Source organism: Trachypithecus francoisi, unplaced genomic scaffold, assembly GCF_009764315.1.
Source record: "Trachypithecus francoisi isolate TF-2019V2 unplaced genomic scaffold, Tfra_2.0 Lachesis_group7, whole genome shotgun sequence".
In the NCBI taxonomy this organism is placed as follows: Eukaryota; Metazoa; Chordata; class Mammalia; order Primates; family Cercopithecidae; genus Trachypithecus; species Trachypithecus francoisi.
In genome coordinates this window covers 100,031,548-100,055,477 of record NW_022681472.1, presented here as the reverse complement: position 1 = coordinate 100,055,477, position 23,930 = coordinate 100,031,548, and the positions used below count along the sequence as shown (strand labels likewise).

The 23,930-nt window shown below is 52.0% G+C and overlaps 1 protein-coding gene across 20 annotated transcripts; it reads right to left on the bottom strand.

The window, feature by feature from the left end:
- Window positions 1–6,938: 6,938 nt before the first annotated feature.
- On the bottom strand, window positions 6,939–23,693 carry LOC117079505 (zinc finger protein 7). 20 transcript variants are annotated; one of them, XM_033203449.1, is made up of 7 exons: window positions 23,539–23,674; window positions 22,206–22,412; window positions 22,066–22,113; window positions 21,558–21,684; window positions 13,476–13,565; window positions 12,760–12,876; window positions 6,939–9,169 (listed from the first exon to the last, which is right to left on the bottom strand). In XM_033203449.1, exons 3-7 carry the CDS (start codon window positions 22,066–22,068, stop codon window positions 7,356–7,358), a joined length of 2,151 nt encoding a protein of 716 aa, XP_033059340.1. In that variant the 5' UTR covers window positions 22,069–22,113; window positions 22,206–22,412; window positions 23,539–23,674; the 3' UTR covers window positions 6,939–7,355. The 20 variants fall into 20 exon arrangements, with proteins under 20 accessions (XP_033059340.1, XP_033059339.1, XP_033059336.1 ...); XM_033203448.1 differs by lacking the exon at window positions 22,206–22,412 and having other exon boundaries at window positions 23,539–23,692; XM_033203445.1 differs by lacking the exon at window positions 22,206–22,412 and having other exon boundaries at window positions 21,558–21,717; window positions 23,539–23,691.
- Window positions 23,694–23,930: the final 237 nt, after the last annotated feature.

Here is a 23,930-nt window from a genome sequence, read left to right as displayed (position 1 = left end):
CGTCCCACCCTCACTGAGTTTCAGGTACAGCCCTCCTGTCTCCCCGAAGGCACTGTCCCTACCACTGTCTTCGGGTCAGGAATATGACCAGCCACTTCCTGCATTCTCTGTCTCCAGATGTGGATGTGGCTGGGGCTGTGGCAGCTGAGACCATGTTGCCTTTCTCACTCACCAGCCCTGGCCCTGCAGGGACAGCAGCTTTAGGGACAGCCCCATCCTTCTGCTTCTCCCAGCTGCTTTGCAAAGCCTGTGTGGAGCCCAGAGACCTGCCCTCAGTCCTCAGGCTGACCTCTCACCATCTCTCATTGGGAATCTGTGTTTGCCTCAATTCATCTGTGAACGCTTGGGCTTGTCTCAAGCGGGGACCCAGGCAAACCAAGACACAGCCATGAAAAGACAGCTTGTGAGGCACAGGCAGGGGAGTGAGCCATTCCCGGGACTGGGGCTGGCACTGCCTGAGTGCAGGGGAGTGAGGGACAGAGAGGGCAAGTGCAGGGACAGCAGCTGCCCTCAAGGCCAGACACAGGATTTTGGTCATTCCACTGGGGCAAGGGGAGCAGTGGGGTTTTAATCAGGGCAGACATGATCCAGTTGGACTTGAGATCCCTGCAGCATGGAGCAGACTTAGAGGCCACTTCCTCTGGCTCAGCAGTGAGCAAACTCTTCCCACAAAGGGCAAGAGAGTAAACATTTTAGATTTTGTGGGCCATGAAGTTTCTGTCCACCCTGCCATCATGGCTTGAAAGCAGTCACACAATACGTAAACAAATAGATATGGCTGTGTTCCAATACTTCTTTTTTTTGAGATGGGAGTTCCACTCTTGTTGCCTAGGCTGGTGTGCAGTGGCACGATCAACCTCTGCCTCCCAGGTTCAAGCAATTCTCCTGCCTCAGCCTCCCAAACAGCTGGGATTATAGGCGCCTACTACCACGCCCAGCTAATTTTTGTATTTTTAGTAGAGACAGGGTTTCACCATGTTGGCCAGGCTGGTCTTGAACTCCTGACCTCAGGTGATCCACCCCCCTCGGCCTCCCAAAGTGCTGGGATTACAGGCATGAGCCACTAAGCCTGGCCTCCAATAACATTTTTTTAATGGATATTGAAATTTTCCTTTTTTTTGAGACAAGGTCTCCCCGTCATCCAGTCTGGAATGCAGTGGCATGATCATGCTCACTGTAGCCTCAACCTCCTGGGCTCACAGGCACACCACACCACGCCCAGCTAATTTTCGTATTTTTTGGAGAGATGGGGTTTCATCATGTTGCCCAGGCTGGTCTTGAATTCCTGGGCTCTGTTGTTCTGCCCACCTCGGCCTCCCAAAGTGCTGGTATTACAGCAATGAGCCACCGCACCCAGTCATGAAATTTTAATTTCATGTGTCACAAAGTACTTTTTTCCATTTAAAAACCATTCTTAGGCCAGGCATGGTTGGGGCCAACCCCATGAGCCCACTGGACCCCTCCAATGCAGAGCACCTGTCCATCCTTGTCAGTGGTCAGTCTCCATTAGACCTGGACTCCAGGGCAGGGGTTGGCTCTGCCCATCTTTGTCCCCATGGTTTGCGCAAGGCCTTGCATAGAGAACAGATGTCTGCATCTGGGAAATTACTCCCTTGGTTTTCTGGGCCTTAGCTCTCTGTGGAAACTTGCTAGTGAGTTCCCGCTCCTGCGGCACTGTCCTGAGCTCAAAGCCTGGATACCTCCCCGGCTGCATCACTCATTCTTTCAGCAAACATTTCTGGGACTCTTGAGTCCAGCTGCATGCACCGGGGACTTGGGGATTTATAAAATGGCCTGGGCCCGGCCCTTGCTCTGCTCCACTTTGTGAAGCTTCCAGAAAGCTCCAAATAGTTTCAATTCAGTGTCATAAATTGAAGACTATTTTGATAGTTGAGATAAAAAGCAATTCTAGGCCTAGGTTATAATTTATTGTCTCCAAAACAGAAACCCAAAATGTTTTTATTTATTTATATATTGTGGAGATGGCCTCACTCTGTCCCGTAGGCTGGAGTGCAGTGGTGCGATCACAGCTCACTGCAGCCTCCCAACTCCTGGGCTCACGTGAGCCTTCCTTGGCCTCCCAAAGGGCTGGGATTACAGGCGTGAGCCACCGCGCCTGGCCTGGAAACTCTTCAGCTGAGTTTCCTGAAGCCCAAATTGCACAATTGTGTGAGCAGGTCACAGGATAGTCCAGCACCTGCACTACCCCGAGCAGCCCCTCCTCTCCCTCTGCATAGAACCACCACAGCCTGTGTGCCGGGGCCACCTGGCCTCCTCTCCCTCTCCACAGAAGAACCACAGCCTGTGTGCCAGGCCGCCTGGATGCTTCCATGTGATACTCAGATCTCAAAGCTGTGCAGCAGCTTGAATTTTAACTCGTGTGCTCACAGCCTTGGCTCTCAACAAGCTGCCCCATGGACATGTGTCGTTTCCACATCCTGCAGCCAGAAGAGGACTCCTCCTCAGCCGGGCGCGGTGACTCACACCTGTCATCCCAGCACTCTGGGAGGCTGAGGCGGGTGGATCACCTGAGGTCAGGAGATCGAGACCATCCTGGCTAACACGGCGAAACCCCATCTCTACGAAAAATACAAAAAAAAAAAAAATTAGCCGGGCGTGGTAGCAGGCACGTGTAGTCCCAGCTTCTAAGGAGGCTGAGGCAGGAGAATGGTATGAACCCGGGAGGCGAAGCTTGCAGTGAGCCGAGATCGCGCCACTGCACTCCAGCCTGGGGGACAGAGGGAGACTCCATCTCAGAAAAAAAAAAAGGACTCCCATCCCTCCGTGGCTAATGTCTAATCTGGATTGTTGGACTTTAGGTTTACTTCTGTTGAACTGACCCAGTTGCCTTATTCTCAGTTGTACCGTGACATTTAGGTGAAGAAACCACTAAGGTGAGAGGAAAAAATAATCCTTCAGTGGCTGGAAGGCATGAAGTTATTTTCCAAGTTAAGGTGCTCTGGCTGGTGTGGTAAACATGCTGCAACCGGGAAGCTGCCAGAGGCTCCATGAAGACACCTGGGCATCACCAAGCCCAGGGACACTGTGCACAACTTTGATTTTAACATAGTCTTCAAATGTCACAAGTCTCTTATTTTCTCCCCAACCATTCAGAAACGTAAAAAGCTGCGAATGGTTTGCCTGGTTTGCCACCCCTGATCTAGGACCATGTCAGTCCAGAGAGAATCCAGGTGCTGAAGCAGCATGAAGCCCTTTTGGCTGGTTGCTGTTAGTGGAAAGAACACAGCAGTGTGGTTAGCGCAGAATCTGGAATTTTCAGACCATCCATATGGCTGATGTTCCCCTCCTTTTGTCCTGATCATGAACCAGGAAGTGGCCAAGAGGAGATGACGAGAGCCCAGGAGGAGGCAGGGTCAGAGTCTTTGAGAGCAGGGTTTGAAAGGCCAGGAACAGGAGCTGCAGGTAGTGCGTGTGGATGCCTTGGCTCTTGTCCCATGGTTGGGCAGCCCAGAAAGCCTGAAGTAGAGAAAAAGCAATGCCTGTGCTAGACCTGAAGGCGACTACCTGGCTAAGCACATTACCTGCCAAGACCCTCATCAGCAGCCACGCAGCCTGAGGCAGGGACGTTGCACACATACTCCGCATGTACAGAAGTTCCAGTGTGGGTAGGGCGTGGCTGGAGAAGAGGCAGAGTTACAGTGGACACTGATTTCGTGGCTGTGAAGAGCACCATCGCCCTTGCACACCGGGAGGAGCCCCTGTAGGGGCAGGTGGGAGGTCACCAGTCAGGGCTTTGCCCCCCAGGAGCAGCACTGTAGTCTGGGAACACACGCAGCGTGTTGAGCTAAGTAGCAGCGGCTGGTGGTCACTCAGCCCGACCAAGGGGTCAGATCCCCGTCCACAGGCTGTAAAGATGAAACTCATGGGGACACAAGCACCCTGGACTCTGCTGTGTCCTTTGCCACCAGGGAAAGCTCTGGAACTTGCAAACACATGGACCAGCACAACCTGTTTCAACCTGATACAAATTCCCAAGTTGCTCTTGGGTTAGGCAGCTGAGGCTGCAACGTCTCAGTGACACTGCCATGATGCCTAACCAGTGCGGCATGACCCAAGCCAGCAGTCACAAGCCCTGGCGTGACCTGTGTCCCTCTAGGCCACATGTTTGGGAGGAAGGGATCACAAAGTGTCCCTCCACTGGGGATGGGGGCCTTTGGGGCCCAAATATTTCTGTGTAATTATTGGCAGTGGCACCAAAAATCAGCAGGTTCCCCCGGAACTCCTTCATACCTGAATGACCAGGACTGTGGAGGCAGGCTTGAGGTCTTGCTGTTGGCCTCATGCCTGTGAATATCAGCCTTAATTAGATGCTGTGTGAGAAAATCAAATGGACAAGGTACCAGTCTGTTAGATTAGGGTTGAGCAGCAGATTCACATGAAAATTCAATTTCAGCAAAAAAGCATCATGCCTTGAGCAGATTACTGCAAGCCACCTGCCATCAGTCACACCTCCATGTTCCTGCATGTGCCAAGAACCCCCACCATGGTCCACCTGGGCCACTTCTCAAGGTTGTGTTGGCAGCAGAAAACCTGAAGGGTGAGGTAATGGCCCCCCAGCTCCCAACAGAGCAGGCTCACTCCTCACCTCCAGATTTCTCAGCTGTGCCTGCACCTGCTGGGCCTCTGCATCATGGGAATGGTGGACAAAGGTAATTGATAGGGCCCTGACAACCGCGGTGAGTAATCTGCCTGCCGTCCCCTCCTAGATGGAGCAGCTACAGGATTTCTCGTGAGCTTCTACAAAGAATAAAATCTCAGACCCTCAGTTCTTGGCAGTTTTTGTTTCAGGCTGAGTTTTAAGGAAAGCTGTCCCACAGCATAAATTACATCCAGACCTGTAAAGTGGAGCAACTGGGGTTCTCCTCCCTGACCCTGCTTCTCCTCCCATCTGTCCTTTTGCCCTACGGTCTGCTGGTCTGCCCCTACTGCAGCTCAAGTTCTTTTCCCTACCATCGTTTTCCCCCACTTCCTCTCCCCAAGTTCTCCCGAGTCCTCCTTCCCCACTCTGCCACCTTCTTCCTTCCCCACTCCCTCACCCCAAGTTCTTCACTCGAACATCTTTTCTTCCCACCATCTTTTTTTCCCCACTCCCTCTCCTCACCCCTTCTTCTCAGGTTCTTCTCCCCATATGTTTCCCAACCACTTCTTTCCATCCCCTTTTCGTCTTTTTATTTTTTGAGACGGAGTCTCACTCTGTCACCCAGGCTGGAGTGCGGTGGCGCAATCTCGGCTCACAGCAAGCTCCGCCTCCCAGGTTCACGCCATTCTCCTGCCTCAGCCTCCTGAGTAGCTGGGACTACAGGCGCCCGCCACCGCACCCAGCTAATTTTTTTGTATTTTTAGTAGAGATGGGGTTTGACCGTGTTAGCCAGGATGGTCTCGATCTCCTGACCTCGTGATCCACCCACCTTGGCCTCCCAAAGTGCTGGGATTACAGGTGTGAGTCACCATGCCTGGCCCATTTTTTCTTTTTCTCCACTGTCTTTATTTCCTCCTTACCACGTTCTGCCCTCCCCCCCCCGCAAAAAAAAGTGGGGCAACTGCGCCGGTACAAGACAGTCATCAGCCTGAGGGCCTGTGCACACACGGGTGTGCTGGAGACACTAGCATGGACAGGGGTGGGTGTACTAGCATTCACTTGAGTGCTCGTTCTCTGACAGGCACGGTGAGACGTGTTCTTTTTTTTTTTTTTTCTTTTTTTTTTTTTTGAGACGGAGTCTCGCTCTGTCGCCCGGGCTGGAGTGCAGTGGCCGGATCTCAGCTCACTGCAAGCTCCGCCTTCCAGGTTCACGACATTCTCCTGCCTCAGCCTCCCGAGTAGCTGGGACTATAGGCGCCCGCCACGTCGCCCGGCTAGTTTTTTGTATTTTTTAGTAGAGACGGGGTTTCACAGTGTTAGCCAGGATGGTCTCGATCTCCTGACCTCGTTATCCGCCCGTCTCGGCCTCCCAAAGTGCTGGGATTACAGGCTTGAGCCACCGCGCCCGGCCGAGACGTGTTCTTCTACATTGTTTCCTCTCAGTGCCCTCTCACAGTGCATGTTTTCAGATACGCAAATAAGGCTCCGAGTTTCAGGGAGGGCAGTGATGTCCTGGGTCACACAGCAAGCCCCTGGGACACAAGTGTGACCTCAGAACCTGTGCTGTGACACCTTGCTTCTGTGCCTGGCACTGGTATGTGCTCCATGAATGCCAACCACACCAGCAGTGATGGTGTGTACCTGCTAGCCAGCCTGCCTCTCTGAAGAAGGGGATAGGGCTGGGCCCTTTGGTCCTGGGTGGCTAGGTTAAGTTCTAAGATAAGGATCTAATGTGAAGTTGGAATTCTAGGCACTCCTCGACCTCCTCCAACATGAGCTAATGCATTTCCTTATTGTTGAAGCCAGTGTGAGCCATTGTTTTTGTTTTTTGTTTTTTTGAGACAGAGTCTTGCTTTGTTGCCCAGGCTGGAGTGCAGTGGCTGGATCTCAGCTCACCGCAAGCTCCGCCTCCCGGGTTTACACCATTCTCCTGCCTCAGCCTCCCGAATAGCTGGGACTACAGGCGCCTGCCACCTCGCCCGGCTAGTTTTTTGTATTTTTTAGTAGCGACGGGGTTTCACCATGTTAACCAGGATGGTCTCGATCTCCTGACCTCGTGATCCACCCGTCTCGGCCTCCCAAAGTGCTGGGATTACAGGCTTGAGCCACCGCGCCCAGCCGAGCCATTCATCCTTAAGGGGAAACAGTTGAGGTAAATTATTTTAACCTATTAAGTCTAGCAGTGTTCGTAGAGCCTTCCTTGTGCCACTTCCTCATTCACAGGGACCTGTGAACTCAAACTGCAGACTGCACCCTGGGTGTGAGGGATACAGGCTTTATTGAACAGGTTAAGGTCAAACATCTCAGCAAATTAACATGCATTTTATATGAAGTTGGATTTTTTTTTTGAGACGGAGTCTCGCTCTGTTGCCTAGGCTGAAGCGCAGTGGCACGATCTCAGCTCACTGCAAGCTCTGCCTCCTGGGTTGATGCCATTCTCCTGCCTCAGCCTCCCGAGTAGCTGGGAACACAGGTGCCCGCCACCACACCCAGCTAAATTTTAGTAGAGATGGGGTTTCACTGTGTTAGCCAGGATGGTCTTGATCTCCTGACTTCGTGATCCACCCACCTCGGCCTCCCAAAGTGCTGGGATGACAGGCGTGAACCACCACGCCCGGCCTTATGTTGGATTTTTTTGAGAGTAATTCTGAATCTTTACCAACATTCTACATGTTTGTCAGTATAAATGATCCCATATAAAATAAGTTAAGGCTGTAGGTTTATTCACATATATACACATTTATACGTAAGTGGTTTATCCCGTGTGAATTTTTTGATGCTGGGTAAGCCGTGAGCTCCGATTAAAAGCTTTGCCACAGTCATTGCATTTATAAGGCTTCTCCCCGGTGTGAATTCTCTGGTGTATAATTAGGTGTGAACGCCACCTAAATATTTTCTCACAGTCTTCACACTGATGCAGTTTCTTTATAGTATTTACCTTTTTACGGCTCACAAAGGTGGACCCTTCCAGGGCATTCCCATACTCGTAAAACCACTGGGCCCTAGTATGTATTCTCTGGTGTTCAATAAGATACGAGCTCCGGCTGAAGGCTTTTCCACATTCACTGCACTCATAGGGCTTCACTCCTGCATGAATTATCTGGTGCTGGAAAAGGGTTGAGTTTTGACTGAAGGCTTTCCCACACTCGTTACATTTATAGGGCCTCTCTCCAGTGTGAACCCTTTGATGTATTGTAAGCTGTGTGCTCATGCTGAAGGCTTTTCCGCACTGGAGGCATTCATAGGGCTTCTCTCCTTTATGGATTCTCTGATGGTAAATAAGGCTGGAACTCTGACTGAAGGCTTTTCCACAGTCATTACACACATAGGGTTTCTCTCCAGTGTGGATTCGCTGATGCTGAATAAGGTGTGAGCCCTGAACAAAGCCTTTGCCACACTCATCACATTTAAATGGTTTTTCTCCAGTGTGAGTTCTCTGATGGCGAATAAGTCGTGAGCTACAACCAAAGGCTTTCGTACACTTGTTGCATTTATAAGGCTTCTCTCCAGTGTGAATCAGCTGATGCTGACTCAGGCGAGAGATCCACCTAAAAGCTTTCCCACACTCATCACACTTAAATGGTTTCTCTACAGCGTGAATTCTCTGATGTGCAGCAAGGCTTGGACTGTCTGAGGCTCTTAGAATTTGAGCCTTCTCCCCAGTGTGCATCCTTTGATGCTGGGCTAGGGTGGAGCTCTGGCTGAAGGCCTTCCCACACTCCTTGCAAGGGTAGGGCCTCTCCCCAGTGTGAGTTCTCTGGTGTCTGACCAGCTGTGACTGCTGACTGAAGGCTTTCCCACATTCACGACAACCATAGGGCCTCTCTCCTGTGTGGATTCTCTGATGATGGATGAGGCTTGAGCTCTGACCAAAGGCTTTTCCACATTCCTCACATCTGTAGGGCTTCTCCCCAGTGTGAATTCTTTGATGCTGAATAAGTTTTGAGCTCAGGCGGAAGGCTTTTCCACACTCAGTGCATTTAAAGGGTTTCTCTCCCGTGTGGATTCTCTGATGCTGATTAAGCTGCGAGCAGAGCCTGAAGACTTTCCCACACTCTGCACATTCGTACGGCTTCTCTCCATGACAGTTATTTGGATGTTTCCCCTGCAAGCAGTCAGATAACTTTTTTTGGCATTCTTGACATCTGCTAATTTTCTGTGTATTAATTTCCCAATGCAGAGCAATGTCTGAAGTGGCTCTGAAGCCTTTGCCACACCCCTCGCATCTCTGGGACGTCCCTTCTGCACTCTCTCTCTGACTTTCAAGAGGCTGACAATCCAGGATGCTGCTTCCCAGCTCCTTACATCCCTGGGCAGCGTCCTTGATGAAGGTCTTGGGAACCACAGTCTCCTCATTCAAACAGTTATTCTGGAAGGTAGAGCCTGTCCCTCTCAGCCCAGGACTGCCCAAATGACTGTCTAACCAGACCTCAGAATCAGAAATGTCTCCAAAGCCAGGATTCTGAGGAAAGTCCTGTGGGGAGATTCTGATGACTGTCCCATAGGATTCCGATTTTAGGATGTCCATGTCCTCACAGGACTGCTCATTTTCAGTCCTAATCATAGACTCTGAAATAAACAGGAACAAAGACGTTCCTTAGGCCTTGTGCTCAGAGAAATGACAAGACTACAAATGCGGGGGCCAGGAATCAAGGCTCCCAGGACAGCTGCACTGAGCCCTGCGAGGCCCCAGGTGGGAGCGTGCAAGAGAAGGTAGAGCCTTTGGCAGTTCTCAGATCTCGTTTCATGCTTTTTACTTTGTTCACTCATTCAATAGCAATGAAGTGTTCATTATGCACTGGACAGAGTGCTGAGAGCAACACGGCCTACAGCGGGGCTGGGGTCTGTGAGCAGAGAGATCCATCCTACAGGGCACTGGTGTGGGGCAAAGTCCATACAGAGGCAAAGAAGACAAAGCGAGACCGGAAGGGTGGGTAGCTACCATGGGCTGCGGGGTCAGGGGCTCCAGCATCCCAGCTGGTGAGGAAACAGTACAGGGTCTGAGTTCTGAATGGAGTTCTGAATGGAGGGCATGGATTGTGACGAGGAAAATGGGGCTGGAAGAGCTGCCAAGGGACTTAACTTGGTGAGCTCAGAAAAGCACTGGGCACCTAGGCCGTTCATGGCTACTCCCTGCAGTGGGCTTCTCTGAGCAGGACCCAGCCCCCTCAGCTGCCTCCTGGCTGCTGCTGCCAACTCACACCTGGACGCCTCCCCTGCTTCTCCCTGGGCTGTGCGTGGCCACCTCCCAAGACCACACTGACTTCTTCCCTGGGACTGCAACTTTCTGGAGGCCCCCAGGAGGCCTTCCAGACATCTGCGCTCTTTCTGGACTCTCCAAGTAAGCACAGGCTTCTGTCCTACTCTGTAACCCTAGAGAGCACCTCTGCTGAGGTCAGACATCTCCCTGATGTCCGTGATCACAACCCTGACAGGACGCAACCACAACACATGGCTATGGTCATCACAACCACGGTCCCCACCACCACACAATCATGTTCACACCCACGACCACGTGGCCACAGCTATCACCAGCCCAAGTCTACCCCACATGAATGCACCGCCCAGTTACAGGGCTTCAAGCTTCAGTTCCTGCCCACTCCTAACCATCAGTGGTGAGTCTCCGGCTTCCAGGGACCTCTAAAGGTCTTCCTGTCAGTCCTGGAGAGTCACAGCAGGCAGCCGTTTCAGCTTCACTGTGCAGCAGGGACGCTCAAGGGCTGTGAGGACAGGAGGCATCCCTAGGCCTGGTCCTCATGTACTGCTTTCCCTGCACAACCACACCACCTCAGAATGCCTGTCCTTCAACAGGGCTCACTTGGCACTCCTCCCAAGCCTTCCCCTGCTGTGAAGATAAGAGAGCAGGGTGGCCAGGCACGGTGGCTCATGCCTGTAATTCCAGCTACTTGAGAGGCTGAGGCACAAGAATCACTTGAATTTGGGAGGCAGACGTTGCAGTGAGCCAAGATCATGCCACGGCACTCCAGCCTGGGCAACAGAGACTCCATCTCAAAAAAGATAAAGCAGTGGCAGAGAGAGCAGGGCCAGGTTGACAGCAAGGCTTTGCTGGTGGGTGCCAGGAACCACCCACCAGGGGGCATGGTGGTGGTCAAGAGCGTGGGGGTGCACAGCTGGGACCTGGCCCCTCACCCACTGCTCTGGGCCAATATCCTTCAGTATCTGATGCTGACTGTACCAGCTGGAGACAAGTAACATATCCGGGCATTTCCACCTTATTCTGGTTTTGCGCTGCTGCTTGTTTTATCTAAGAGGCCACATCCCTGCCCTGGACTCTCGGATCTGCAAGCAAGTGCTGGGTAAATCAACAGCAGCTCTCACCTACTGTGGGATTATATTTTTGGTTGATGCTTTATCACAGTAAGGACCACCTGCTACATGTAACCACTAAACTAATTCTGCCAACTGGAGCTGGCTTTTCTGCCACAGCACCCTCTTAAACTCTCCTGTCCGTGTTGGAAATATTTTAATGGGCAGCTCGATTTTAACTGGGCCACCTTATAGCTGAACCTCCTTCTCAGGGAGGCTGAGCAGAAAGGATAACATGGGAGTAGCCGGCAGAGCCAGTGAGGCCAGGGTTCCTGACCACTGTTCCCACATGCAGCCTTCCTGGGTGGCTGAAAGGCCCCAGGGTGTGAAGAGGCTCAGACACCCTCCTTGTCCTTTGAAGCTGCCTAGGGTCATCTGAATGGAAGGAAGATCACAGCCTGTACTTTTCTCTCTTTTTTAGACGGAGTCTGGCTCTGTGGCCCAGGCTGGAGTGAGTGGCGCGATCTTGGCTCACTACAAGCTCCGCCTCCCAGGGTCACGCCATTCTCCTGCCTCAGCCTCCCAAGTAGCTGGGACTATAGGCGCCTCCACCGCCTGGCTTATTTTTTGTATTTTTAGTAGAGACGGGGTTTCCCCGTGTTAGCCAGGATGGTCTCCATCTCCTGACCTCATGATCTGCCCGCCTCGGCCTCCCACAGTGCTGGGATGACAGGCGTGAGCCACCGCGCCCGGCCCCACACGCCCTGCTTTTCACAACTTTGGACTGTCCAACTTGCTTCCCGAGGCCCCTCCAAGCCGGTGGCCTCTGTGGGGCCTGGTCCTGCCATGTGCAGGAGTGACTGTGGCAACCCAGCAGCAACTGAAGGGGAGGGGAGGGGCTCCCTTTCTGCAGTTGAGATGCACGCGGACCCATCTCCCTTGTCATGTGGGTGGCACACCAGCAAAGCAGGGAAGCAGAGCACCAGGCCAGGCGCCTGCCCAGCAGGAGCTCATGCTGGAGGCAGCGGGTGCCCTGGTTAGGGCTGAGGACCCCAAGAAAGGCTGAAGTCCTAACTTGAAGCACCTCAGAATGTGACCTTGTTTGGAAACATGGTCGTTGCAGATGTAATTAGTCACCATGAGGTCACTGGGGTGGCCCCTAACCCAACATGACTGGTGTCCTTCTAAGGAGACGGCCACATGATCGCAGACACGCAGGGAGAGGCAGCCGTGTGAAGGAGTCAGAGATCAGAGTGAGGGATGCGTCCACAAGCCAAGGAACCCAAGGACTGCCAGAAAACCACCAGCTGCCCAGAGAGGCAGGACAGGATCCTTTCTAAAGCCTTCACAGGGAGCACAGCCCTGCTGACCCCTCGACTTCAGATTTCCAGCCTCCACGGCTGTGAGACAATAAATTTCTGTTGTTTTAAGCTTCCTAGTTTGTGGTTCATTGTTACGGCAGCCACAGGAAAGTAAGGCACTCCTGGAGCCTGAGAAGGCCTGAAGGGAGCTGCCTCAGAGAATATGCTTACCTAAGGAGAGGTTACTGAACGCCAAACTTAACCCTTCACTTGGATCCATAGGTTTGTATCTTTGCTTAACAAAAGTATGAGTAAAATTAGAACAAAATGTGACATGATTTCAAAAACAAGCTCTGTTTTTGCGGAAATGCATGGGTTTTTGTGTCTTGACTCTTCTTCAGTTTGGCGTCTCCCAAGGCAGCCCCACAACGGGTCTATGCTCCCTTCTACGTGCTGGATGCTGCTTCCCCAGTGGCATTCCCAGGGATCCCAGCGTAGCCCCGTGACTCACCCACAGCTGCCCAGTTGTGAGGCCCCTCCTGCAGTTTCTCCTCACCCCAGGGCTTCTCTGTGACGGGGTCTAAGTCTTACCTGTCTTGGAGGTCCTTGGTGCCTCTGTCCCCTCTGCTCCCTGCAGGTCAAGGACCCATGGCTCCTCTCCCTGCTCCAGCCGGGAGATCAGCTCAGGCTTGAAAACTAGGAATCCTGCTGTGTGTGCAGCAGAGAAGACAGTGTCAGCATGACAGGGAGTGTGCAGCACAGGGTTAAGCCTTCCCCAGTTTCCAAATGTAAAGGGGCAGGGGGGCTACAAGGCACAGGCAGAGCCCCTGCAGGGAGAGAGAGGTGTGAAGGGTGGTGAAAATCTGGGGACACAGAAGCCCTTTCTGTCCAGATCTGTCCAGCTCCTGTGGCTAGACAGCAAGGGATACCTGACTCCCACAATCTCCAGGTGACCCTGTCGTCACCAGTCTGCAAAGGACAGTCCGCCTCTACCCCTGGAACTTAGGAGAGAGAAGCCCAAGCTTCACTCAGCAGAGCCGGGCCTGTCCCTCAGTTCACAGAGCAGAGATGCTCCAAGAGGCCAGGGTGGTTACAAAGTAAGATGACAAACAATGACAAATGGACACAAACGAGCAAATTTTGCATCAGAAAGCTCCAAGGTCCAATCTTCAGCCAGTGGCCTTCCAGCCTCAAGTCCCTGCACAAAGGATGCCTCAGGGCCTGCCTCCCTCTCCGTAGACTGGGTGGCAGAGACCTGTGGGGGCCCACCTGGCACCCTGCCTTCTTGGGGCCACCTGCCCCCGTACCCTCTTTGTGCCGGTCAGTACAGAGATGAGCAGGTGATCCATGGGCCAGCCAAGGCCTCTGGTTGGAAGCTTCCTTCAGGGTTCCCCCAACTGGAAGGAAAGAGGCAGGCAGAGATTCCAAAGGCCTATAGCCAATAAGCTCAAGCCCCCAGATGCAGGCAGGACTCCGCACTCAACAGAAAATGCGTATTCTCTCCAAGTACATGTGGAACAAAGAAACGCCCTTGGGTCAAGCCACACACTGAGTCACAGACACAGCAAAGTACAGCACCACAGAACATGCACCCAGGCAAATGCAGTTCAGTATGAAATTGACTACAAAATGTTGCTTAGATGCAATTAGCTACTTGGAAACTACATAATAAATTACTAAGTGGCAACCATATTTATTATGAGTCAGAATTTATAGGAAGCAGCCCAAGCAGCATGTAAAGATAAAATGTGATTTAGAGACATGGTCTTGCTCTGTCACACAGGCTGGAGTGCAGTAGCACCATCACAGCTCACTATAGCCTAGACCAGTCCTCCCGCCTCAACCTACTGAGTAGCTAGGACTACAGGTGCGTGACACCACACCCAGCTAATTTTTAAATTCTTTGTAGACATGTGGTCTCGCTATGTTGCCCAGGCTAGCCTCAAACTCCTCGTCTCAAAACAATCCTTCTGCCTCAGCCTCCTAAGTAGCTGAGATAATAGGCATATGCCACTATGCCCAGAAAAATTTTATACTTTTAGATACATTTACTAGAAATGAGTATTTTATTTATTTATTTATTTATTTATTTTTTGAGAGGGAGTCTCGCTCTGTCACCCGGGCTGGAGTGCAGTGGCCGGATCTCAGCTCACTGCAAGCTCCGCCTCCCGGGTTCACGCCATTCTCCTGCCTCAGCCTCCCGAGTAGCTGGGACTACAGGCGCCCGCCACCTCGCCCGGCTAGTTTTTTGTATTTTTAGTAGAGACGGGGTTTCACCGGGTTAGCCAGGATGGTCTCGATCTCCTGACCTCGTGATCCGCCTCTCTCGGCCTCCCAAAGTGCTGGGATTACAGGCTTGAGCCACCGCGCCCAGCCTGAAATGAGTATTTTAAAACACAAATGAGGTAAATAATAAGTTCAAGAAGTTGAGAATGGCCAGGTGTGGGGGCTCACACCTGTAACTCCAGCACTTTGGGAGGCCAAGACAGATGGATCACCTGAAGGTCAGGAGTTCGAGACCAGCCTGGCCAACATGGTGGGAGGATCACTGGAACCCAGGGAGTCCAGGCTGCAGTAAGCCACTGTGCTCCAGCCTGGGCAACAGAGCGAAACTCTGTCTCAAAAAACTAAAAAAGTAAAACAAACAAATACCACACACATCAAACTCACATAAAGAGGAAGAAAAGAATAAATCTGGGGCAGGATTCAGAGAGATAGAGAACAAAGACATATAAAAACATCCTCCAACCCAACCCCCGGAAAAACGCAAACCCAAAAGCCAGTTCTTTGAAAACACGAATATGACAGTCTCATGACAAAACCAGTCAGGGTCAACATAGTGAGAAGATGCTACCAAAACAGAGAGAATAACAGAAACAATTACAAATATAACAGAGTTAAAAAAAAAAAAAAAAAGGAAATAAGGAAATGCCAGGCAAGGTGGCTCTTGCCTATAATCCCAGCATTTTGGAAGGCTGAGGCAGGATTGCTTGAGGCCAGAAGTTTAAGACTAGCCTTGGCAACATGACAGACCCCAACTCTACAAAGAAAGGAAAAACATCTGGGCATGGTGAGGCACACCTATAGTCCCAGCTACTAGAGAAATTCAAGTGGAAGGATCTCTTGAGCCCAGGAGTTCAAGGCTGCAGTGAGCTATGATCACACCACTGTACTCTAGGCTGGGCAACAGAGCAAGACCCCAACTCTTAAAAAAAAAAGAAAAAGGGAGGCCAAGACGGGCGGATCACGAGGTCAGGAGATCGAGACCATCCTGGCGAACACGGTGAAACCCCGTCTCTACTAAAAAATACAAAAAACTAGCCGGGCGAGGTGGCGGCACCTGTAGTCCCAGCTACTCGGGAGGCTGAGGCAGGAGAATGGCGTAAACCCGGGAGGCGGAGCTTGCAGTGAGCTGAGATCCAGCCACTGCACTCCAGCCTGGGTGACAGAGCGAGACTCCGTCTCAAAAAAAAAAAAAAAGAAAGAAAAAGGAAATATAAATGCATAAATGCTTATCCAGGACTTTCCTTCCCCAAAAGCCCAGGGACCAGATGGTTTTATAGATTAGTTCCACCAAGTTCTACTTGTATGCCAAATGCCATTTATCAAATATGTCAAAACCATATAAAGACAAAATACAAAAAGAAAGATATAGGCTGGTCACAGTGGCTCACGCCTGGCGGATCATGAGGTCAGGAGATCGAGACCATCCTGGCTAACATAGTAAAACCCTGTCTCTACGAAAAATACAAAAAAATCAGCCAGACGTGGTGGCGGGCGCCTGTAGTCCCAGCTACTCGGGAGGCCGAGGCAGGAGAATGGCGTGAACCCACGAGGTGGAGCTTGCAGTGAGCCGAGATCGCGCCACTGCACTCCAGCCTGGCTGACAGAGTAAGACTCCGTCTCAAAAAAAAAAATATATATATATATATATATATAATTTCATATATATGTATGTATATATCTGTTTCACTTATCAATAGAAATATAAAAATCCAAAATAAAATATTAGCTAGCTGAATCCAAGGGTGTATCAGAATTTATATATAAATATCATGATTTAAGTAAGGTTTATTCCAGGAATACAAGAAAATATAGCAATGTAATTTCCTGCATTAATAAAGAAAATAAATTATGCATCTCAAATGATGCAGAAAAAGAACTTGAAATTCAATATTTATGATTAAAAAGAAAAAACAAAACTCCTTGGTCAATTTCTGTGGTTATGTGGATGCATTCCCTTTAAAATCAGGAACACAACATGCCCACAGGGTCCTGTTTAACACTGCGCTGGCCACTGCAAAGGCAGAGATGAGAGGAGTGAGGGCTGGGAGGGAAAATACCAAACTTTTATTTGCAGGAATCCTCCTGCTGGAAAACAGCAGAATCACCAAGCAACAGTGATTTACCCAGGGAGTTCCACAAAGCTGCCAGATGTAAGACCATCCTTCAGAACCAACAGCATTTTTGTACTACAGCAATAATCAGCTAAAAATACATTCACAAAGTAAAAAAATCAAAACTTTTACATTGACGGAAAACAGTTTCAAAAAACTCCCAATAAAAATTCCAGTGGCATTTTTTAGGAATTCAACTTATTCTAAAATTTGTATGCAGCTGGGCGCGGTGGCTCACGCCTGTAATCCCAGCACCGTGGGAGGCCGAGGTGGGCGGATCACCTGAGGTCAGGAGTTCCAGACCAGCCTGGCCAACATGGCAAAATCCCGTCTCTAGTACAAATACAAAAACTTGGCTGGGCATGGTGGCACATGCTTGTAATCCCAGCTACTCGGGAGGCCGAGGCACGAGAATTGCTTGAACCTGGGAGGCAGAGGTTGCAGTGAGCCGAGATCACACCACTGCTCTCCAGCCTGGGCAACAGGGTGAGACTTCATCTGAAAAAAAGCCAAAAACAAATGAACAACAAAAAAATAAAAGCAGGAAGCTGGCCCACAAGAGAGATTCAGGGAAGAGAACAGGGTTCAGAAACACCCCATTTCATAGATGAAAGTGGTGGCTCTACATGTCAACAGGAAAAGCACATGTTTTTTTCTTTTTTTTTTTTTGAGACAGAGCCTCGCTCCATTGCCCAGACTGAAGTGCAGTGGCGTGATCTCGGCTCACTGCAACCTCAGCCTCCCAGATTCAAGCAATTCTCTCTCAGCCTCCTGAGTAGCTGGGATTACAGGCATGTGCCACCACACCCGGCTAAGTTTTGTATTTTTAGTTGAGATGAAGTTTCACCATGTTGGCCCGGCTGGTCTCGAACTCCTGACCTCAAGTGATCTGCCCGACTCAGCCTACTTCAAAGTGCTGGGATTACAGGCATGAGCCACTGTGCCTGGCCAAGGAGACTGTTTAATAGATGATGTTGGGGAAAACAACTGTTTGGATAAAATAAAACAGGAATTTTTACGTAACCCCAACACAAATGTGGAGCTGGGATACGGATGAGATATAGAAACCGTAAAATTCACAGGAGGAAATGAACCCCATCTCAGTGACCTTGGAGGAGGAAAGAACTTTTTTTTGAGACCAAGTCTCACTCTGTCACCCAGGCTAGAGTGCACTGGTATATCTTGGCTCAGTGCAACCTCTGCCTCCCAGATTCAAGGAATTCTCCTGCCTCAGCCTCCCGAGTAGCCAAGATTACAACTGCCTGCCACCATGCGTGGCTAATTTCTGTATTTTTAGTAGAGACGGGGTGTCACCATGTTGGCCAGGCTGGTCTCAAACTCTAACCTCAGGTCATCGGCCCACCTAGGCCTCCCAAAGTGCTGGGATTACAGGCGTGAGACACCACGCCCAGCCAGGGAAGAACTTTTGTTTTCTTCTTGGAGACAGAGTCTCGCTCTGTCACCCAGGCTGGAGTGGAGTGGCACAATCTCGGCTCACTGCAACCTCTGCCTCCCGGGTTCAAGCAAGTCTGCTGCCTCAGCCTCCCAAGCAGCTGGGATTACAAGCGCACACTGCCATGCCCAGCTAATTTTTTGTGTGCATTTTAGTAGGGACAGGGTTTCACTGTGTTACCCAGGCTGGTCTTGAACTCTTGAGTTCAGGCAATCCACCCGCCTTGGCCTCCCAAAGTGCTTGGATTACAGGCATGAGTCACTGTGCCCAGACAGAACTTTTAAATAAAACTTCAAAGAGACAATCCATAAGGCAAAACCTGAGTAATTACATTAAAATCTGACCTAGCAGGCCGGGCGTGGTGGCTCATGCCTGTAATCTCAGCACTTTGGGAGGCCAAGGCAGGCGGATCACGAGGTCAGGAAATCGAGACCGTCGGCTAACACAGTGAAACACTGTCTCTACTAAAAATACAAAAGGCCGGGCGCGGTGGCTCAAGCCTGTAATCCCAGCACTTTGGGAGGCCAAGACAGGCGGATCACAAGGTCAGGAGATCGAGACCATCCTGGCTAACATGGTGAAACCCCGTCTCTACTAAAAAATACAAAAAACTAGCCGGGCGAGGTGGCGGGCGCCTGTAGTCCCAGCTACTCAGGAGGCTGAGGCAGGAGAATGGCGTAAACCTGGGAGGCAGAGCTTGCAGTGAGCTGAGATCTGTCCACTGCACTCCAGCCCGGGCGACAGAGCGAGACTCCGACTCAAAAAAAAAAAAAAAAAAAAACATTAGCTGGGCGTGGTGGCAGGCGCCTGCAGTCCCAGCTACTCGGGAGGCTGAGGCAGAAGAATGGCGTGAACCCAAGAGGCAGCGGAGCTTGCAGTGAGCCAAGATCACGCCACTGCACTCCAGCCTGGGTGACAGAGCAAGACTCCATCTCAAAAAAAAAAAAAATTCTGACCTAGCAAAGTTAACAAACATGAAAGAAGCAGAGATTTTTTTTTTTTTTAGACAGGGTCTCACTCTGTTGCCTAGGCTGGACTGCAGTGACACAATCATAGCTCACTCCAACCTTGACCTCCTAGGCTCAGGCAATTCTCCCTCCTCACCCTCCCCAGTAGCTGGGACTACAGGCGTGCAACACCATGTCCGGCTGAGAAAGTGATTTATAATACATAAAACTAACCTGGAATTTATCCTATTTGATAAATTCTAAGACAGTCCTTTTTTTTTTCTTTTCTTTTTTTTTTTTAGACGGAGTCTCACTTTGTCGCCAAGCTGGAGTGCAGTAGTGCGATCTCAGCTCACTTCAAGCTCCACCTCCAGGGTTCAAGCGAGTCTCATGCCTCAGCCTCCTGAGTAGCTGGGATTACAGGCACGCGCCACCACGTCCAGCTAATTTTTGTATTTTTAGTAGACGGGGTTTCACTGTGTTGGCTAGGATGGTCTCGATCTCCTGACCTCGTGATCCACCCGCCGCAGCCTCCCAAAGTGCTGGGATTACAGACGTGAGCCACTACGCCCGGCCCTAAGATAGTCTTTTTATAAAACCCTTTCCCATCTCTTGGACGTATCTAGGAACCGATGTCATCCGCCAGGCGGCAGCTGTGACACGCCATCACTGCCTGTGCACACGTGAGCTTGCCTCAGCAGCCCAGTCACTGCTGCAGGTGTCACCAGCACCATCATACAACACACGCTGAATTCAGCTGCTCTTTACACTGTCTTCAAAAGGTTTACCCTGTGACTTGGCACAGCAGCAGAACGTTAAAAATAGACAGAAGCCATGGAAAAAGAACAGCAGCTGTACCTTTGAACCTGGAGAAGCAAACTGTTGCTGGAGGAATGAGTGCAATTCCAGTTACTTGCAACTCAGCAACTGTGTACACACAGGGCCTAAGAGAGGAACAGGCACAGCAGATGGGACTGTTAAAAGGGATGACTGCTATATGCCAAGCAAGAGCGCTCAAGCACCAACCTCACAGGATGAAGAAAATCCCATCACCACTTACGAAAGGCTGCAGCACCCCTCGATGGCCGGGCCCACAGGTTGCCAATCATGTGGAAAGTATGGACACAGATAACCAACCCAGAGAGTGGGTACTAAAAGCTGTGAAGAAACATTAGAAGTACCCTTACTCTGGCCGGGTGCAGGGGCTCACGCCTGTAATCCCAGCACCTTGGGAGCCCGAGGCGGACGGATCACAAGGTCAGGAGTTCAAGACCAGCCTGACCAACATGGTGAAACGGTCTCTACTAAAAATACAAAAATTAGCCGGGTGTGGTGGCAGGCACCTGCAGTCCCAGCTACTCAGGAGGCTGAGGCAGGAGAATCACTTGAACCCAGGAGGCGGAGGCTGCAGTGAGCCGAGATCGCACCACTGCACTCCAGGGTAGGCAACAGGGCACGACTCAGTCTCGGGGAAAAAAAAAAAAAAAGGTCCCTCAGGACATGTGTCTTTTCCTTTCTATTTTAGCGAGACAGGGTAAGCCAGGTCTACATGAGTCCAAGAGAGCTCTTTAAAAAGTATACAGTAAAATCAAGTGATAAACAAATGCACGTCATCAGTAGCATTCCACCTTCCTTAAAATAATAATGGGGACATAATTACATGTTTTTACAACGTAAGGCGTCTTAGACAGAATGAAGAAACACCACCTTCAACGCAGTAAAACACAGCAGACCTAGAACACGGACAAATGCCCTGAGCAGATATTTTACAAAGAACCTGGCAAACTAATGAGGGTGTGAAAACAGGCTCAAGCTCAGCAGAAATCAGAGAAATGCAAATTCAAACCACAATAGCCTCCCACTGTACACTTATCTGACCGGCAAAACAGAAAGCTGGACTTTGCCAGCCTAGCCAAGACAGAGGGGTGCAGGCCTGGTCCAACACCCCAAGAAGCTCCTGGCCAACCAACTATGCCCCATCAATTCCACTCCTGATCCCCCAGCCCAGGCACTCTCTCGGGGTCCCATGCAGCAGAGAGCTTAGTCACAGGCAAGAGGCCCAGTGAGGCCCAAGTCAGACACACCCCCCTTCACCAAGTTGCAATCTAATGACAGCACACACCTTGTGAGAATACAGACACAGACATAAAGAGCACCGTAGTGGCTGCCTGTGGCAGTGGAGGAGTTCAGAGAGGAAGACTAACGGCAGGACAGGAGGGGCACGGGGATGACAGCATCTGCACAGCAGCTGCGTGGGCACTGCCACCTCTTGCTCTGGTTGTACAACCTTTGCCTTGGATTCTTCCACCCAATAATTTCTCTTTTCTTGTCTAAGCTATTTCAAGTTTGGATTCTATTTCTCACAATTTAACAGCTTAGGAAAAGAGGCTTTACTAACTTCCAGAATCCCACCCACTCCCTGGGGACTGAACCCCATGACATGGGCAAAGCTAGGAACCAGCCTGGCACACCACTCATGAGTCCAAGCCCACTATGGAGCCCACAAGGGTCTGAGTGTTTGGCCTCCAATGGAGCCTGGCTGGGTGGTGCTGACTGACGACGCAGGGGAAGGGCCCCGAGGTGCAGCCTCACCTAGTCCAGCCACACTGCTGTGGTTCTCCAGCATCACCTCCCTGTAGAGGGCCCTCTGGCCAGGGTCCAGACACTGCCACTCCTCCCGAGAGAAGTGCACAGCCACATCGCCAAATGTTACCACCTCCTGAAAGGACATACACCAGCACCCCAGGAATCCCTGGGTGCCAGCCCCCTTCTGGCACTGCCTCATGACGTGCCTCAGGCAGGCACACCATGGGGTTAGGTGAGACCTCACCAGGACTCCCCTGCCTCTAATATTCTGGGGAGGGGTAGTCTCGGGGAGCAGGAACCCAGTCCACGGTGGTCATACCACCCTCCCCCCTCAAGAGCCTCAGTTAGGCCCTGGTTTCGGCAGGGCTTTGCTCACTACCTTGGGGATGGGGGAAGGGGGCCTTCCTAAGCCCAGCAAGGGCCAAGGTAGGGTCTGAGCCCAGGCCCAGTGGGCAGAGCAGGAGGTGGGCCTTCACAGGACAAGCGAGGAGGAGGAGGCAGTCAAGCTTCCTACCATGAGGCTCAGTGGTGGGTGGGCATCCACGTGTTCTGGCCGAGAGACCTGTTGGGAATTATGAAAGGATTAGAGGTCAGGGTGCCAGAAGCCCAACTTCCAGGCTAATCAAGGGGGTACTGTACTCTCTGCTCCTTTACCTCCAGCCCCAGATTTCTCTAGCAGGGACATGGGGCTGGGCTGAAGCAGGCACGGCACTCGAGGGAAGGAGGCCCACTGAACTCTTGTTCCCCGTTAGTGTGTGTGTGAATCACTCTGCAAAGCTGTAAGGAGTGGACGCCACGTGCCAGGCATTGAGTAACGGGGATACAGTAGTGGACACGAGGATCCTGCCTTCACGAAGCAGTCTGGTGGAGGAAAGAGTTAAATAACCACACAAATAAGCACACTGCAACCACAACAGCGCTGAAGCACAGGGAACTATGAAAGCCACTTAGCCTAGAACGCTGACTCAGTGTAATGGGTCACTTCCAAAGGGACCTCGGCCAAGGTAATGGAGGTGGGCAGAGCACTCCAGGCAGCAGGAATAGCATGCGAAAGGGCCTGAAGCAAGAAGAAATGGGGTTGGATGAACCAGTGTGGGTAAATCCCTGACAGCAAGGGAAGGCAGTGAGCGACTGGAGGTTAGAGCAGGCAGGAGCAAAAATGACGAACTGTAGGGAAGACAGGAGTGGACGTGGAAATCCCTGCCCTCAAGTACATAAATTCCAGTCTCCAGCTCACCTGTCGCCAGGATGGAACCAGGCACAGGGATGTCATCACCTCAATTAAGCCAATGATCCCAGACCCTCTACCTGCCCAAGCATTCCCCCAGGAGGTCGGAAGGGAAAAAGAGTCTTCGTACGGCAGCTTCTAACCCAGAAAGTGGTTTGTGGGTGGAAACCCCAGGTCACCGGCATAGGGTGGCTGATCCAAGCAGCAGTGACCACCGGAGGAGGATCCTCCGCCTGGCTCCTGACAGTAGGAAAGCCCGGAATAACAACCAGAATTTAGAGAAGACAAACAGCCTACCCCACCCACGGCACCGTTCTTTCCCCCACTGTCACTTATCCTAGGCCTTCCAGGCCAGTAAACAGAGCGAGCGCTCTAGAAGAAGGCGGTTTCGCAGGAGGGCGAGTCAGGGCCCCGGGAGTAGGCCCAGGCCTGGAGAAAAGGCCGCAGCTGGAGCACGCCTTATTCAAGCCCCTGACACCGGGGCCCGCGGGTGGTGCAGCTGCCACTAGCGGGGTCTGCGGGGAGCTGCGTGCCAGACTCCGCCAAACGAAGCCCGCCTCGCGCCACCGCGGGAGAAGCCGGCTGTGCTCGACCACCTCCCACGCCAGGCGCTCAGGGCCCCGCAAAGACCCCGCGCTTTCCCGACTGGAGGCCGGGAGACGCGGGGACCCCAGTGCCGAAGGCCGGAGGGCGCAGGAAGCGACCAGCGATCACTCACACCCAGGACAACCCGAGTCCGCGCCCGCCGCGCCCACTCACCCTCCCTAAGGACCACCCGAGGTTAGCAAACGCGCGGCGCCGCCGGAAACGGGCCTTGGCCGCCTGCGTCTGCCCCGCCCCGCCCCGCCCCGCAAACTTCCGGCCGCCCTGGGCGGCTCGGAGGCCCGGCCGTCTCTGTGGTTCTCAGCCCCGCCTCCCAGGCTCCGGGGAAGGGGTGGAGTCAGAGCCGAGGAGGGACGAGGCTGGGGCCCGAGGGACCAAGAGCCTGGGCAGGACCAGAAGCCCAGACAGGCGGGGCCGGTGCCTGGGGGGCGGGGCTACAGTCGGAGGCGGGCAGGGGGCGTAGCCGCGACGGAGAGGAGGGCCCAGAGCCCGAAGTGGGCGGTGCCTGAGCCGGGGACGGGCCCGGGGCCGGGAGCTAGGGACGCAGG

Bases quoted from the DNA above. Each gene is read 5' to 3' on its own strand.
- LOC117079505 (XM_033203441.1), bottom strand. From the start codon at position 22,824: ATGACATCCCTGTGCCTGGTTCCATCCTGGCGACAG. The intron at 21,718-22,065 runs GTAGGAAGCTTG...GCTGGCACCCAG, and splicing joins ACCCACCACTGAGCCTCATG to GGATTCCTGGGGTGCTGGTG. The intron at 13,566-21,557 runs GTGAGGCTGCAC...CTTTCCTTCCAG, and splicing joins CAGCAGTGTGGCTGGACTAG to TTGGGGGAACCCTGAAGGAA.